Raw genomic sequence first — 17,354 nt, forward strand, 5'->3', positions numbered from 1 at the left:
GGGGGGTCACAAAATTTGGCAACAGTAATAATAATAATAATAATAATAATAATAATAATAATAATAAACCTTTATTTGTACCCCGCTACCATCTTCCAAAGGACTCGGTGCGGCTTACAAGATGCCGAGCCCAAATACAACAATAAAAACAACAGCAATAACAACAATGCAGTAACTCAAAAAAAAAAAACCAAAGCAATAACATTAACAACACCCAATAACGCAATTAAACAATGGCCGGGCCAAATGTAATAATTAAAATTAAAAGTGCTGGGCATGACAAGGTGGGGAGTTTGGAGGGGGGGTGGGCATGCAGATATCCTGAATCTCTGATAAAGTGCGTTGGGACATAATGCTAGGAGTTTCTTTATTCTGGAAAGGCACACTGGAACAACCATGTATTCAAGCTCCTCCTAAAGATTGCTAGCGACGGGGCCTGCCCGATGTCCTTAGAGAGAGAGTTCCAGAGTCGAGGGGCCACCACCAAGAAAGCCCTATCCCTCTTCCCCACCAATCGTGCTTGCGATGCCGGTGGGATCATAAGCAGGGCCTCTCAGTAAGGGTTTCTGAATGTAAGGGTTTCTGAATGGCACCCAGTGGCTGTTTTAGATATTCACATAAATCTGTTGTGTTTACAGTGAAGTCTGCAGAAGATGCTTCAGCTGTACTTCATAATAAGGGAAATCAGGCTGTTATGTAAGCAGACCTTGCAAATGCTGGTTTATAATTATCGGTAAATGTTTTGTTTTATATAAAGTTATAACTGGTATCATGTAAAACAAATTCAGGCTGAAATGGATGGCAAAGAAATTTCTCAGGCCGACAGAGGTCATGAATGGAAAAGGTTTAAAAAGCCCTGATCTAGAGAAGGTCAGCATATTTGAATGCAATTTTCTTGCTTCTTGGACTGGATGGCACACAAGGTCTCTTCCAACTTTATGATTCTATATTTTTCCCTGGCATATTACACAAATGAAAACTCTACTCAGTTCTTGAAATTGAACTTTCTAACAAGCAAAAGATCCCTTTTACCTTGCACTTTTTCTCTTGGCTAAGTGATTCCACACTGTTCTTGAGATGAGCATCTTTAGCGGACGCATCAGTAAAGACAAAAATCTCAGAATATGGCGGTGAGTACTGGAGGGCAAGCTAGAGAAAAGGATGAAGAGAAGAGAGATTGGCGTTAGACCACTGAGCACAGCATTTCAATTCATTTTGGCCAATAGGGACAGCCAAAAGAAATTCCTAGGGAAACAAATAGTTTGTGTGTCCTGACCCCCACAAGGTTGTGGATTCAAAAATGTATTTGTTGAGTTTCCCACCATTTTTCAAAAGTCAACAAGCCAAAACTTAATTTACAAGTTAACAGAAATGTTGTTATATTACACTAGATTAATAACCAACCCATATTAATGATTGGCGAGAAAATCACAACCATCTCCCCTTAGCCCAGGTCTAAGGAAATGCTGCCCTACAGATATGTTTGGACCCCAACTCCCATTACACCTGGCCAACATAACTGATGGTTAGGAACAACAGAAGTTGCACTTCAATTGTAGGATAGAACATTTTTAGGATTTCACTGTAACCAAACAAACAGACTCAGGGCCTTTCCAGCCATATCACCCAGAATATCAGGAGCCCCCGGTGGCGCAGTGGGTTGAACCCCTGTGCTGGCAGGACTGAAGACCGACAGGTCGCAGGTTCGAATCCAGGGAGAGGTGGTTGAGCTCCCTTTACCAGCTCCAGCTCCTCATGCGGGGACATGAGAGAACCCTCCCACAAGGATGATAAAACATCAAATCATCCGGGCATCCCCTGGGCAACGTCCTTGCAGACGGCCAATTCTCTCACATCCGAAGTAACTTGCAGATTCTCAAGTCTCTCCTGACACAACAATAGTAATACCCAGAATATCAAGGGAGGAAATTCCACAATATCTGCTTTGAACTGGAATATATGTCTGTGTGGACTCAGATAACCCAGTTCAAAGCAGATATTGTGGGATTTCCTGCCTTGATATCCCTGGTTATATGGCTGTGTGGAAGGGCCCTCGGGATATAATACAGTTGATCTTCTGTATATACAGAGTCTGCATTCATGGATTTAACCATCTGTTAAGTAAATGAGATGTTGTTTTACTACGCCATTGCATATTTGGGATTTTGGTATCAATGGGGGGTCCTTGAACCAAAGTCTAGAAAATGCCAAGGACCCACTGTATATGGATGTATTCCAAAAATATGATAAATCCACAAAATTATTATATATACAGCCTATAAACAGTAACAAGGGTAAAGTTCCACAAGGCATAAATCAGTAACTAAAGGAAGGCAACAGACCAAAGGTTTTGAAAAATCTGTAACCCAACAGAGGCCAGGTACACTTTAATCATTAGTCTTCCTCAACGGCCAATGAGAAACCCATAAAGTTGTTCAGTTCTTTCTTCCCCTGACTTAGAGAACCTAAGACTAATATATTAAATTCTCACAAAGTAAAATTTAACCTGCTTCTTCTCCTTCTCTACTGCAGCCTCTGCCTCACTGTGCCTGCCTCCGACTAAGAGAACCTAAGGCCCCTTCTACACAGCTGTATAAAATTCACATCTGCTTTGAACTGGATTATATGGCTGCGTTGACTAAGGGCCCTTCCACACAGTCATATAATTCAGAATATCAAGTCAGAAAATTCAACAATATCAGCTTTGAACTGGGTTATCTGAGTTCACACTGCCATATATTCCAGTTCAAAGCAGAAAATTGAGGATTTCATTCAGCTGTGTGGAAGGGGCCTAAGATAACCCAGTTCGAATCAGATAATGTGGATTTTTTGTTGTGATAACCTGCATTATCTGGTAGTATAGTATAGTCTAGTAGTATAGTCTAGTTGTGTCCAACTTGGGCGGGGGGGGGGGTGGTGCTCATCTCCATTTCTAAGCCAAAGAGCCGACATTGTCTGTAGACACCTCCAAGGTCATGTGGCCAACATGACTACATGGAGCACCGTTACTTTCCCGCCTATTGATCTCCTCACGTTTGCATGTTTTTGAACTGCTAGGTTGGAAGAAGCTGGGCCTAACAGTGAGAGCTCACCCCTCTCCCCGGATTCGAACCACCAACGTTTTGGTCAGCAAGTTCAGCAGCTCAGCAGTTTAACCCGCTGTGCCACCAGGGAGCCCACCTGGCAGTGTAGAAAGCCTTAAATATATAAAGCCTATGTCTACAATGACAGAGACATAGGGAGAGGCAAATAATAAATAAAATGTATGATCATTGCAAAATTGAGGTTAAGGTTCCTGATTTGCACACTTCTGGTTGTTATTCCACTCCTACAACTGTGTAAATATGCTCAATACCTGAGCATTAAATTATATTAGTCGGTACTGCATCTGAAGAAATAGGTTTATATCCACAAATCCTGTAGAAACAAAAACTGGTTCGTCTTAAAGGTGCTGCTTTATTCCTTCCTCCCCTCCTACTCCTTTCATTTTATATATGAGATCATGTTATTCATGCCTTTCCTCTCACTCAGACTGCAGACAACAGTTTTGAGAACTTGCTGTCTATGAAAATTATACATGAAATACAACCTCCAGTGCAGAAAGGCACATTTCTGGTTCGTCCCCACCAGACAAAGGAACGATGTCGTCAAAAACTTTCCAGAATTCTTCCGGGTCACTGGTCTTGTGGACAGGGCCAAACCCTGGAGGGAGGAGAGAGAAAGGGAATCACGGCATTAATGGCTGATTCATGCACTTGCATTACTTCATTGCATCTGAATAGGTGGACCAGCTCAATAGAAGAAGCATTACATCAGCTGTACTACATCCAAGCTCTCTTTATCTCACTGAGCTTGCAATGGCTGCATCCAGGCAGCCAAGTCTTCAGTCAACACATATGCTTGCATGAACCCAGTCCCAAATGTCAGCTAGAAGTATAAAAAAATAAGATTTATTTATTTACTAGCCATCACCTGCCACACGTTGCTGTGGCCCAGTCTGTATATATGTGATTTGTGTATCTGTGTATATATGTGTGTTTGCATGTGTGTGTATATATATGTATGTGTGGGTGGGTGTGGGTGTATATATGTGTGTGCATATGTGTGTGTGTAGATGTGCTTTTGAACTGTGGTGCTGGAGGAAAGTTCTGAGAGTGCCTTGGACTGCCAGAAGATCCAACCAGTCCATCCTCCAGGAAATAAAGCCCGACTGCTCATTGGAGGGAAGGATACTAGAGACAAAGTTGAAGTATTTTGGTCACATCATGAGAAGACAGCAAAGCCTAGAGAAGACAATTATGCTGGGGAAAGTGGAAGGTAAAAGGAAGAGGGGCCGATCAAGGGCAAGATGGATGGATGGCATCCTTGAAGTGACTGGACTGCCCTTGAAGGAGCTGGGGGTGGTGATGGCCGACAGGGAGCTCTGGCATGGGCTGGTCTGTGAGGTCACGAAGAGTCGGAGACGACTGAACGAATGAACAACAACAACAACAAGATGTATATATATGTGTGTGCTTGTCTATATGCATATGTGTGTGTGTGTGTAGATGTATGAGTGTGTACACCGCCGTGAGTCGCCCTAGGGCTGAGAACGGCGGTCTACAAGTGCAGTTAATAAATAAATAAATAAAATAATATATTTGCGTCTGCTTGGGTATATATTTATTATTATTTATTTAGAGCTTTTATAACCCGGTCTTCTTCTGTATGTGTGCCTATGTTTGCATGTGTATATATGTGTGTGTGTGTATGGTGTATTTTGGGAGGTTTTAAGTCCATTCTGCTGGGTTTTTTGTGGGGGTTTTTTTTGTATTTTTAGGGGTGATGTTCACTCGTTGGACTGTTAGGTGTCTTGTGTCCAAATTTGGTGTCAATTGGTCCAATGGTTTTTGAGTTATGTTAATCCCACAAACGAACATTACATTTTGATTTATATAGATTTACCGTATTAATATACCGCCTTTCTCAGCCCAAAGGCGACTCAAGATGGAAAACTATATCCAACATACCAGGAAAGATACTCCACACCAACATTAGTGTGTATCCACTTCATTCAAATGTACTACCTTGGAGAGAGTAGAAACACTCTCCAACAAAGAACAATATTAAATATTTAAGCACAGTTACATGGAATCTGAATGTCAAGGCATACAGAAAGATGCCAACCGTGGCATTAATTGCAACTCTTTAGCACAGCGGGTTAAACCACCAGCTGCAGAATCGAAAGGTCAACAGTTCAAGCCCAGGTTGGGGTGAGCTCCCAACCATCAGCCAAGCTTCTGGTTTGCTAGCAGTTCAAAAACAGTAATGTGAGTAGATAAATAGGTCCCGCTTAGGTGGGGAGATAATAAAAGCCGCCCATGTGGACATGCCAGCGATTCAGTTAGGAGAGTGTCTAAAGAAAACAAAGCTCCTTGGCATGGAAGATGGAGCGACAGCACCCCCTCATGGCGGGAGTTGAGCACAGCTTCCAGATGCCGAAGATGGAAAAAGCTTGGAAGCCTTTACCTCTGTTTATGTACTATCTGTCTTTGTTAATTGTATAATGGCACTGAATGTTTGCCATATATGTGTACTGTAATCTGTCCTGAGTCCCCTCGGGATATAGATAAAGTATATTACTGTAAAGTATATTATTACTCTTCAAAAGGTTACATCAGTTGATTCATGTGTCTTAAGCAGATGGTCTTGGGCTTAAGGAGTCAAAGCGACACGTTCTGCCTACTCAAAATGATCCTTAAGGCAGTAAACTCTTCGGCGAATTATTTTGATATCCACACAACTGTAAGGGGGATCCATACATGAATATACTAATAATGCAGAATTCAAAGAAACTGTACACAGACATTTCAGCTCTTGGAAACTCCCTGGCTGACTCCTACTAAACTACTCAAATTCAAATTCAAAGTGTTGGTTTTAGCCTATAAAGCCTATAAAGCCCTAAACAGACCAGCTTATCTGTCCAAATGTATCTCCCTCTATGAATCATCTCAGAGATTAAGATCATCTGGGGAGGTCCTGCTCTCAATCCCACCTCCTTCTCAGGTGCAGTTGGTGGGGACGATGGACAGGGCCTTCTCAGTGGTGGCCCTTTGTCTGTGGAACTCCCTCCCCATCGAAATCAGGTCAACCCCCTCACTCCTGATCTTCATGAAGTAAGTGAAAAACATGGCTTTGAGACCAAGCTTTTGGCCAATAGTGCTGTGCAACAAGTAAAATAGACTTACGTGCAATGACAACTGGAACGGCCTTTGACTATGTCCTCAGATTAGGTGATTTTAAAATTGCATTTAATGTTTTATTGTTTTTCATTTGTTTTAATGTACATGTCTATTTTCTATTGACTGTTGACGGCATCAAATTGCTGCTGATTTGTAAGGCCACTTGAAGTCCTCTTCAGGGTTGAGAAGGGCAGGATATAAATATAGTAAATAAATAAATAAACCCTCCAACCTGTATACTATGTGGATACTGTGGGGCTGCAGTAGCACAGTGGGTTAAACCACTAGCTGCAGAAAAAAACTTGTTGACCAGAAGGTTAGCAGTTTGAAGCTGTGGGTCGGGGTGAGTTTCTGCTGTTAGTCCTAGTTCCTGCCAATCTAGCAGTTCGAAAACATGTAATGTGAGCAGACCAATAGGTACCGCCTCGGCAGGAAGGTAAAAAAGGTGCCCATGCAGTCTTGTCAGCAAACATGACCAGGAGAGTATGGAAAAATGAACACAAGTACCTCCCCATGGCCAGAGTTGAGCATTGCCTCCAGATGCCGGAAATGGAAAGGAAACTTTTGCCTTTAAATTGGGACAAGCAGCTCGATTGCCACAATTTAGCATCCAGTATCCGCTAACCAGTATTGCCAGTTTTGATCCAAAAAATGAATTTCCCTAAGCTCTGCTATTATGTTATTCCAAAGTACTTTAGACATTCTGAGCACCACTTGGTGAAAAGGCAGAATGTAAATGTAAACAAATAGAAAATACAAAAAGTAACCACCCACCCACCGCAATCCTGGGTTTATGTCAATCATCTCACCAGGGTCATGAAAAGGCACTAAGAGGTAGAAATCTGGCTCTTGGGGGGTGCCGTGCCGCTGGTCAATGATCTCTCGTGCCTAGTTCTTGGCAGCATTGATCTCGTCTCCCATGCTTCCAGTGGTATCCACCACGAAGCTCAGGCCTGTGGCTGGACTGATATCCAGAAGCCTGCAAACAAAACAATAGGAACCAACCATGGATGAGTCACTATCCTGGTCTCTTGGGTTATGTAGAGGGAAAACAGTATTAATCATAAGCACTTTGAGTCAATTCAATTTTCATGGGAGTTGGGCAGGTTCCAAGAGATTATCAGCATTAATTTCCTGTAAATAACAGAACAGCTTCTGATGAAAGTATCTGAGGAAGGAACACATTTGACTTCCATTTTGGTATTTGCTTGGTTTTATGTATGGCCTGGAAAAATTATAGTTGGCTCTCCATATTTGCAGGTTTAACTTCTGCAGATTTGATTATTCATAGATTTGATTACTCTTTAGAAATCAAATTACTCTACTCCCCTCCCGGTTGATCACACAGGTGCCCCTTCCGAATCCTCTGAATTCAGAAGATGCAACTGCGATGACCACATTCTTGCAAAGAGCACCTTGGCCAGTGAGGCAGCCGCCAGGATGACATGAAGATAAAGGGATGTTCCAGACTGCTCCAGACAGATTACACAGCCTAGATTAAGCGGCCTTCTACAATGATCGTTTAAGGCAGTTTGAAAATGTGGTAATTAGATAATGCACACTCAGAAAGCATGGTGCAGTGTACTTTAAACCCATTCATTTGAGATAAGCCAAATTGGGAATAGTCTGAAATAAAATCTGTAATTTACATCTGTACTCTGATATGTAAACTACATTGCACCGTAATATGAGCTCTGCAGAATGTGAATCTCTGTAATGAATAATAAATAATAAAATTAACTTTATTCTTGTACCCTATCTCCATCTACCCAAAGGGACTCGGGGCATCTTCCATATGGCACAAAGTGACTAAAAGAGACAGGGCATAAAATACAAGCCAGTCAAGGTGGTCCCAGTGGTGATCGGCACACCTTGGCCTGCACTAAAGACCTTGGCCTGCACTTAAATACAATCGGCGCTGACAAAATTACTATCTGCCAGCTGCAGAAGGCCACCCTACTGGGATCTGCACGCATTATTTGCCGATACATCACACAGTCCTAGATACTTGGGAAGTGTCCGACGTGCGATCCAATATAACAGCCAGCAGAGTGTCTGCTGTGGACTCATCTTGTTGTGTTTCAAATAATAATAAACTTTCTTTATACTCCGCTACCATCTCCCCGAAGGGGACTCGGGGCAGCTAACATGAGGCCAAGCCCAAAATTACAACAAAATACAATATAAGTACAGCAAAATAAAATGCAAAAAGCAAAAATACCATCAAAATAAATATGTAACATAACAAAATAAAATAAACAGTTCCAAAATGACATGATAAGAGAAATGGGACACAGTGAGCGGGCCAAATGTACTAGAAGTAAAACTGATGGAATTGTTAAAACCCTGGATGAGATGGGTGGAATGTGTTTCTGTGGGAGAATGTGTTTCTGAGCGGGGGAACCCAAAGGGCTGAACAGTGGGATTAAACCTTCATTAAAGGTGGAGGGAAAGTGCATCATGAGGATGGAGCTGTAATTGGAACAGACAGAAATGAAATATATTTATATAATCTATATACAGTACCGTACAATACAATAAAGTAAAACATATAGCATATAAAACAACAATTTAAAACTCTTTTGAGTTTTTCCCACTCTGCTGCTTGCCTACCTCGGCTCTGCAGATTAAATTTGTGTAATCTAGGGCCAGATTACAGATATCCAAATTGCTCCACTCATGCACACATGCAAAGCGGGTTGAAAAACATATACGTTCACTGTGATGGCACACCCAAGACTTTCGGAAAACTATATTTTCTGGCTATCTGATACCTTCTGTTAAGATTAAGACCCTTAGCAGACAGAGGCACTTTGAGGCAAGGTGAAAAGATAACCAAATGAGTTTACTGAAACAAGATGTATAAAGGGTTAACTCCACCTGAAACTATCATAGAATAACTTAAAACATTACAAAAGGAGAACTTGCTGGTTGCAGGCATCTTTCTGGGGTCTTTAAAAGTTTCTTTTGCCTCTGGTGCCAAAGCGATGGTTATAAACTGCCTTTATCTTCTTTCCTGTGAAACTTGTCTGGTCAAATGCTTCTGTTGTCCTTTGGACTGCTGGTATAAAATACAGCTAAATGCAGCAGCATAATAAAGTGCTAAGAATGCCTGCTTGGACTGCTAGGCCTAAGATTCCAGACAATATCCAGGCCTCTAAGGCTCTACTTCAGAGAAGAGGAGGAATCCAGCAAAAGAGCTCTGTGGGGAAATGGAATAGACTAACTCAGGCAGGCCTCTGAGGGGTGTTTTAAGATCCACCCAGACACTAATATAAAGGAAGGTCTACACTATTGGAGCCCCCGGTGGCACAGTGGGTTAAAGCGCTGAGCTGCTGAGCTTGTTGACCGAAAAGTCGCAGGTTCAGTTCCAGGGAACGGCGTGAGCTTCTGCTATCAGCCCTAGCTTCTGCCAACCTAGCAGTTCGAAAACATGCAAATGTGAGTAGATCAATAGGTACCACTCCAGCGGGAAGGTAACAGCACTCCATGCAGTCATGCCGGCCACATGACCTTGGAGGTGTCTATGGACAACGCCAGCTCTTCGGCTTAAAAATGGAGATGAGCACCACACCCCAGAGTCAGACATGACTGGACTTAATGTCAGGGGACAACCTTTACCTTTTAACCTACACTATTGGGAAGGCCTGTAAACAGGGGGAAGAGAAGCAAAGGAGGAGAAGGCTAAACCAAAACTTCACATTCACCTAGCCATGGAAACTGTGAGCCCTGGAACTAGTTCAAGGCCAGTCTCTGTATAACAATCACCATCCTGGAGCCAGCCTCAAATGGGTTCCAGGATTACCAATCTAGCCATTCCCACACGCTTTCTTCTATGCCTGTTTGTAACTGACCTAAGTGGTCATTGTAGATGTGCTCTCTGATAACTCTACTGAAAATAACATGATGTTGTATAGCATCCTTTTGCCAACTTGGAATGGACAAGGCTTAATGAAAGATGTTGTATAAAGATTTAGATGAGTGTGATAAAAAGGAATGGATTAAGAGCCCATGGTTTAGAGATGAGCAACATTACCTCATAAATTGCTTGTTCCCTATTTCTCGCCACAACTTCTCCAAGAAGTGCTTGGTGGCCTCCTGGGCCAGAACAGCCGCCTCCTGGTGTAGGTAGTGGTGGGGCGAGAAGAAGAGGGATGAGCTGTCTTTATTAATCCCACCACGGGGCTCCTCGTGGCGGCTGTCATCAAACCTCCCACCATGGCTGCATTTTCCTGGGGAAAGAGGGACATTTCAAAGAACTTTATTTATTTATTTGCAGTATTTATATTCTGCCCTTCTCACTCCACAGGGGACTCAGGGCAGATAGCAATGCACATATACATGGCAAACATGCAATGCCATTTAGACATACATTATATATAGACAGACACAGACACTTCAAATCCTATCTGTAACTGGACTGATATGCAATGTACCTGTATGCTGAATACATGAAGTCTGTGAGTAAACCAACTAGGTTACTTTTAAAGAAGTATACCTTATTTTTGTCTCCTGAGAGCATGATTTAAACCAAGATGTTTTAAGGGAGAGTAGATGTTGGCAAAAGTATGATAGCTGGGATCCAAAGCTGGTTGCACAACGCAGGTCAGAATTAGAGAAGCGAAGATGTTAAGTATTTGAACGTGTTTGCATACGATATCTGGATAGCCTTAAGCACTATGCTTGGCTATTCGTTACCACCCTTTCTGTCGTCCCGTCCCCCCTTTCTGGTGAACTAGCTTGCCACGACTCTGTCGCACCTGCATCTCTCAGCTATCAGCATCTACCAGCTATCATACTTTTGCCCAGATGTTTTTTGGGCAACTGAAAGAACATTTCTGAAACTCTGCTATATATATGTATGTGTGTTTTTCTGCATTGGCATATCTTTGTCCCCAACAGTTCAAAGAGATATCTAGGTATATCAGTTTAACAGCTGAGAAACCTAATTGCCTTGCATTAATACTAGTGGGTATTTATCATTAAGGAGAAGGTTTAACTCTTCTCAGCAAGATTTCTGATTTTCCCAAAATGGTGAATGCCATTTCTCAAAAGGTTATGGCATCATTGGCTTTCATGGCAGGAATCACTGGGTTGTTGTAGGTTTTTTTCGGGCTATATGGCCATGTTCTAGAGGCATTCTCTCCTGACGTTTCACCTGCATCTATGGCAAGCATCCATCTATGACAAGCATCCTACAACAACCTGGTTGTGGCATCATTTTTCAAAAGGTTATGATTTCTAACAAGGTCATGCCTTTCCATCATAATTCTCCAAAAAATATCTTATAATAATTCCTCTACATTTGCGTATGGGGAAGATGTCTTTTGGGCTAATAGCAGCAAAGTGAGTGATATTCTCTATATCCCTATATAAAGCATAACAGAATTAAAATCTGCAGTAGCTATTCATAGTTTTGCAAAAGCAAGCACTGCAGCTCAAGGTTAGCATCCCGTCTTGTTTGGCCCCATTGCCAGGCCTACCCTTATTCTGTTTTCTGTCTTCCCGTATGAGGGCTAATAATAATGAAGCCCACATGCCTCAAGAGAGAGCAAACATCTCCTGAATAGAGCCCTGCATTAGGCCTCGCTGAACAAAACAGGACTCCGCTGCGAGGAGAGAATGGCTGAAAAGCTCTGCTTCTCCCTCATTAATTATCTATGGCGGAGGAGAACAAAGCGCTCCAGTTCTCCAGGATTACATCTGACCGTATTATAGAAAATAATAACAAAAGAAACGCAGGAGGAAAGAAGCAAGAGGCAAGCAGCTGTGGCCGGAAAAGAACAAATCTCCATCACATGAGAAAGCTCTTCTCTAAACCAAGGTACAGCAAAGGTTTGTTCTCATGGGCTTTGACATGAGCTGTCTAAAGGCGCACGAGGAATACAAATGAAGAATGGGAATTCCCCTTGAATCTTTAATGGGGGCAAAAACAAAAACCCTCTGTCCCAAACCAGGGCCTCCCATCCTATTCCATACCAATGGGTTTTTCTGGTTGGCTGCCATAGTAACCCGTAGTCAGAAGGCCTTTCGCAGCAACGTCTTCCAGGAGATTTCCTTCACAGGTCCAGTCAATGCAGTCGCTGCAGGTCGGGATGTCCGCTGTGAGAGCCGAGAAGAGATTTTTAAAAGATGAGATGAGAGAACGGACAAATGAGGGACCCACAGATTGACTAAAATGCAGATTTAGTTCTGATAGGGGTCATCAGAACAATTTTAAAATCCATATTATTGCACTCTCTTCAGCACAGTGGTTCCCAACCTGTGGTCCATGGACCACCAGTGGTCCCCAAGAATTAAAACAGTTACTACACCATTGCAACGAGAGCAACTGGTCTCGCAAACCCTCTTATAATGCAGAGGCTTTTATTTCCCACATTTCTAACCTGCCTGGTGGGAAGGCAACGGTACTCTATGCAGTCATGCCGGCCACATGACCTTGAAGGTGTCTATGGACAAAGCCAGCTCTTTGGCTTAAAAATGGAGATGAGCACCAACCCCCAGACTTGGACATGACTGGACTTAATGTTAGGAGAAAACTTTTACCTTTACCCTATGGCTGGGTGGAAGGGCCCCTAGTCTACACAGGACTATACATTAGGCTGGCTATTTAGGGCCTCCATTAGATGCTGATACAGTAAGACCCCCTTATCTAGGAATATGTTCCTGGCTGAACCATGGTTATGTGGAAGTACAGATATGATGAATGCCATTTAATTACTTCATTTCCAGTTTATCATATCATAAGTTAGGGAGCCCCTGGTGGTTAAACCCTTGTGCCGGCAGGACTGCTGACCAAAAGGTCTGTGGTTTGAATCTGGGGAATGGGGTGAGCTCCCATCTGTCAGCTCCAGCTTCCCGTGCAGGGACATGAGAGAAGCCTCCCACAGGATGGTAAAACATCCGGGCATCCCCTAGGCAACGTCCTTGCAGACAGCCAATGCTCTCTCACCAGAAGCGAATTGCAGTTTCTCAAGTTGCTCCTGACACAAAAAATATATAAATTGCCTTGGAGAACCTAGAGATTTAAAGAGGTATTTGCTGTTCTCCGACATAGCATGGAATGCATTAATTTCAAGTTAATGTTTACAAAGCCCTTGCCTGGGAACAGGAAAGTTTAACCATAAATATAGGGGTCAACCTGTATTAATTTTCACAAGGAAACCTCCCTAGATTGAAAAAAAAACCCACAAGTATCACACCAGTTTGTCACCTTCTGCAATTGACTTGATTTCATGACCTGGTTGGACCAGATCTGGATGGATCTGTTTATTTCCAAGTTCAACCCAGTTGCTATGGCTGTAGAAATCCTAGCCAGAAAAAAAGAAACAGCATGTCGATATTGGTTGGAGCATGCAGCGTTTCACTTACTGTACGGATACCTGCTCTAGCTTGATTGGCCAAGGTCACCCAATAGATTTCCACAACCAAAAGGGGACTTGAAACCCGGTCTCTAGAGCTGTAGTCCAATGGTCTTATTGCTACATCATGCTGTCTCCCACACTATGCAATATGTCGAGCCACAAGTATCTCTTCTGGAAAGTTCCAATTGTAGACACTCTCCCAGACATTTCTGAGGGCTCCAGCATAATCTTACTGGAGACATTATGCTCCAGGCAAAGAAAGTATCACTCAATCACACCCACACACATCAGCATCATGGGTTGTTTACCTTCCTGACTACATGTGAAGCATGTCATTTTTTAGCCATTAGGAAAAATTAATACACTGACACATTTGTACAAGAAGCCAAGAGTAGAACATAAAAATTATCCCCCACTTCATTCCATTTTATACTAAAAGCTTGTGATATACATCACTGTGCCAGCAAACAGGCCTTTTTCCATCTACGACAAGCGAGGTAACTGGCACCTTACCTGTCGGATGAGGCTCTGGCAACAGTCATCCATGCCACGGTCACATCTAGGCTGGACAATTGTAATGCCTTGTATGTTGGCCTTCCTATTTCTACAACCCGAAAGCTCCATATTGTCCAGAATGCTGCACCCAGGTTACTCACAAGAACGCCCATGAAATGGCATATAACACCAGTGCTGCGGCATCTACACTGGCTCCCAATTGAGTATCGTGGTTTGTATAAGATGCTGGTCCTGACCTTTAAAACTTTATATGGCCAGGGTCCATTGTATCTTAGAGACCGTCTCTCCTTCTACCATCATCGAAGGTCGCCACGACCATCCCAATGCGATTTGCTCTATTTACCGGGTCCTAGGGAAGTGCACTTGGAAAGCACCAGACGCAGGGCCTTCTCTGTTTCTGCCCCTGCCTTATGGAATTCCTTACCTCCCTATTTGAGAGCCATGCGTGACTTAGGGCATTTTATCCTAGCACTTAAGACCTGGCTTTTTACTAGAGCATTTGAACCATGTTAATTTTAATATTTGTATGTATGTGTTTTATCCTGTATAATTTCTGCAATGTAAATCACCTGGAGCATCTCGGATGGAGGGCGATTAATAAGTAATTAAAGATTATGATGATTATTATTATGATATTGGGCTTTTATACAAAATGAAAGGGTATAGTACAGTGTTTCTCAACCTGGGAGTCAGGGCCCCTGGGGTGGGTTAACGAGTGGGTGTCAGAGGGGTCGCCAAAGACTATCAGAAAACACAGTATTTTCTGTTGGTCATGGGGTTCTGTACCAAGTTTGATTCAGTTCCATTGTTGGTGGAGTTCTTTGATTGGAGGGGAACTATAAACCCCAGCAATTACAACTAACCAAATGTCAAGGTCTATTTTCCCCAAACTCCACCAATGTTCACATTTGGGTATATTGAGTATTCGTGCCTAGTTTGATCCAGATCCAAACATTGTTTGAGTCCACAGTGCTATATGGATGTAGGTGAACTACAATTCCCAAAACTCAAGGTCAATGCCCACCAAACCCTTCCTGTTGGTCATGAGAGTTCTGGGTGCCAAGTTGGGTTCAATTCCATCATTGGTGGAGTTTGATTGTAGGTTAACTACAGGCTCTTTGATTGTAGGTTAACTATAAATCCCACCAACTACAATTCCCAAATGACAAAATCAATCCCCAACCCCACCAGTATTCAAATTTGTGTATAGCGAGTATTTGTGCCAAAGTTGGTCCAGTAAATGGAAATACATCCAGCATAACAGATATTTACCTTACAATTCATAACAGTAGCAAAATTACAGTAATGAAGTAGCAATGAAAATAATGTTATGGTTGGTGGTCATCACAAATGAGGAACTGTATTAAGGCATTGTGGCGTTGAGAAATACTGGTATCGCATATGATCCCAAGAGATTAATGGTGGACACTGGGGATCCATATTCCCTTTGGGAAGGTCTACATACTGCTTCTCCATTTCGAAGTGGCAGCAGGGAGGTGGAACTTGGTGAGAAAACACTATTTGTTGTGTGCTTGAAATAATTTTCTGACATATTGTGACCATTTTTTTTACCATAAAACAAATCTAAATGTGTTTTTTTCTGGTGCTGACTTGTCTAGAAAGTGGGTTTCTAGAGAACTGAATCCTGGTCTCCAGAGCCATAATCCAATGTCTAAACCACTACATAAAACTGGCTCTCACACCATGCTGGTCACAAAGCCATCATTTGACTCCTGAAACTTGACCCCAGCTGGGTTTTTCCATTGTATTGATTTAAACCACAGACTTTCCAGATGACATTTCACAATTGTAAAGAATCTGAATAGAGGAGATCATAAGTACCACAATCCATTTCATCCTTTTGTCAGCTGGTAAGGATCTTTTTATGTCAAAAGGCCTTTGGGAACTGGCTTATGGTTTTACAAGGAAGGGGCTTTCATTAAAGTGTTGGGTCTTCTTTTTCCCCCGATGCTTTTAAACCGAAAGGCATTAAATGGTTTGAATTCTATATAATGCCATTGAAAACAATATTTTGAATGTCTTTGCCTACATATGTTTTTACTTGTATTTCTTTTTGTCAGCTAAGCCACCTTGATTCCAAGCTTTGGAGGAATGGCATAGTATAAATAAAGTATTACAGTACTATAACAGCAGAGTACAATGCAATTCATTCCTTTCTGTTCTATTTCATTTTAAAGTTCTGCTTTGGAGTTTATAAGTAAAGGAACAGATCCTAAATTGTACACCCTTATTTCAACTCAAGAGACAGCTGCCAAATTCTTCTCCTGCCTTTGGTTAGTGATCCGTACTTTTTGGTATTAGCACCTGTAAGGAATGGAGTAGCTGCCCCAGCTTGTCCCGCGCGATGCCGTACTGCTCCGAGCGTATGGCCTGAAGGATCTCTTTGTGCGTTTGCAGCAGCCAGGCATTGCTGGAGAAGATGAGCTCTGAATCAAAGTGGAGCACCGGATCATCTCGAGTGGTATTCTCAAAGTCCATGGCGGCATTGGCATTGGCCACTTGGGCAATGGCCCCACGGAAGCGCTTTACAGATACCTTTGGGCCGTAGAAAGCAGCAAAGATATCATCAGCCAAAAGAGTCTTGTCCTAGGAAAGGATAAGGGAGAAGAAGAAGAAGAAAATAAGAAGAGCCAATCTGCCTTTGGACATGAAACATAGATAATTTTATTTATTTTATTTTATTTACTGTATTTGTTGTATTTGTATTTGTATACTTCCCCTCTCAATGGCAATGATTTGATACTCAAAAACACCATAAAACATTTTAAAACATTAACACATAATATAAAACCATAACAAGAATATTAAAACATAGATCATTTGCGTCTCTTAATAAAAAACATTGTCCCATCTCGTCGTCCAATCGTTTCAATTCCTATGTCTTTTATCATGCATTTTCAAACTCTTCCTCAAACAACCAAGTCTTGACTCTTTTCCAAAATGTTAAGAAGGAGGGGGGAGATCTAATGTCTCCAGGAAGTGCGTTCCATAGCCGAGGGAATAAACATAGAATTATGCTATGTGGGCTCAAAGCCAACTTTAAAAACTCTGGCGTAGACACCAAGAACTGGGAAGCCCTGGCCCTTGAGCGCTCCAGCTGGAGGTCAGCTGTGACCAGCAGTGCTGTAGTATTTGAAGAGGCACGAATGGTGAAAGAGAGAAACATGCCAAGAGGAAGGCACATCAAGCCAACCCCAACCAGGACCACCTTCCACCTGGAAACCAATGCCCT

General features: G+C 42.4%; 1 protein-coding gene across 1 annotated transcript in view; it reads right to left on the reverse strand.

The window, feature by feature from the left end:
- Window positions 1-17,354, reverse strand: part of VWA7 (von Willebrand factor A domain containing 7) — a 56,251-nt gene that overhangs the window by 24,491 nt on the left and 14,406 nt on the right. Inside the window, 7 exon segments of the mRNA XM_067463331.1 lie at window positions 1,033-1,149; window positions 3,590-3,702; window positions 7,031-7,200; window positions 10,258-10,453; window positions 12,201-12,323; window positions 13,435-13,531; window positions 16,427-16,708. Of these exon segments, the coding sequence (XP_067319432.1) occupies window positions 1,033-1,149; window positions 3,590-3,702; window positions 7,031-7,200; window positions 10,258-10,453; window positions 12,201-12,323; window positions 13,435-13,531; window positions 16,427-16,708 (1,098 nt within the window).

This window comes from Anolis sagrei, chromosome 2, assembly GCF_037176765.1.
Source record: "Anolis sagrei isolate rAnoSag1 chromosome 2, rAnoSag1.mat, whole genome shotgun sequence".
In the NCBI taxonomy this organism is placed as follows: Eukaryota; Metazoa; Chordata; class Lepidosauria; order Squamata; family Dactyloidae; genus Anolis; species Anolis sagrei.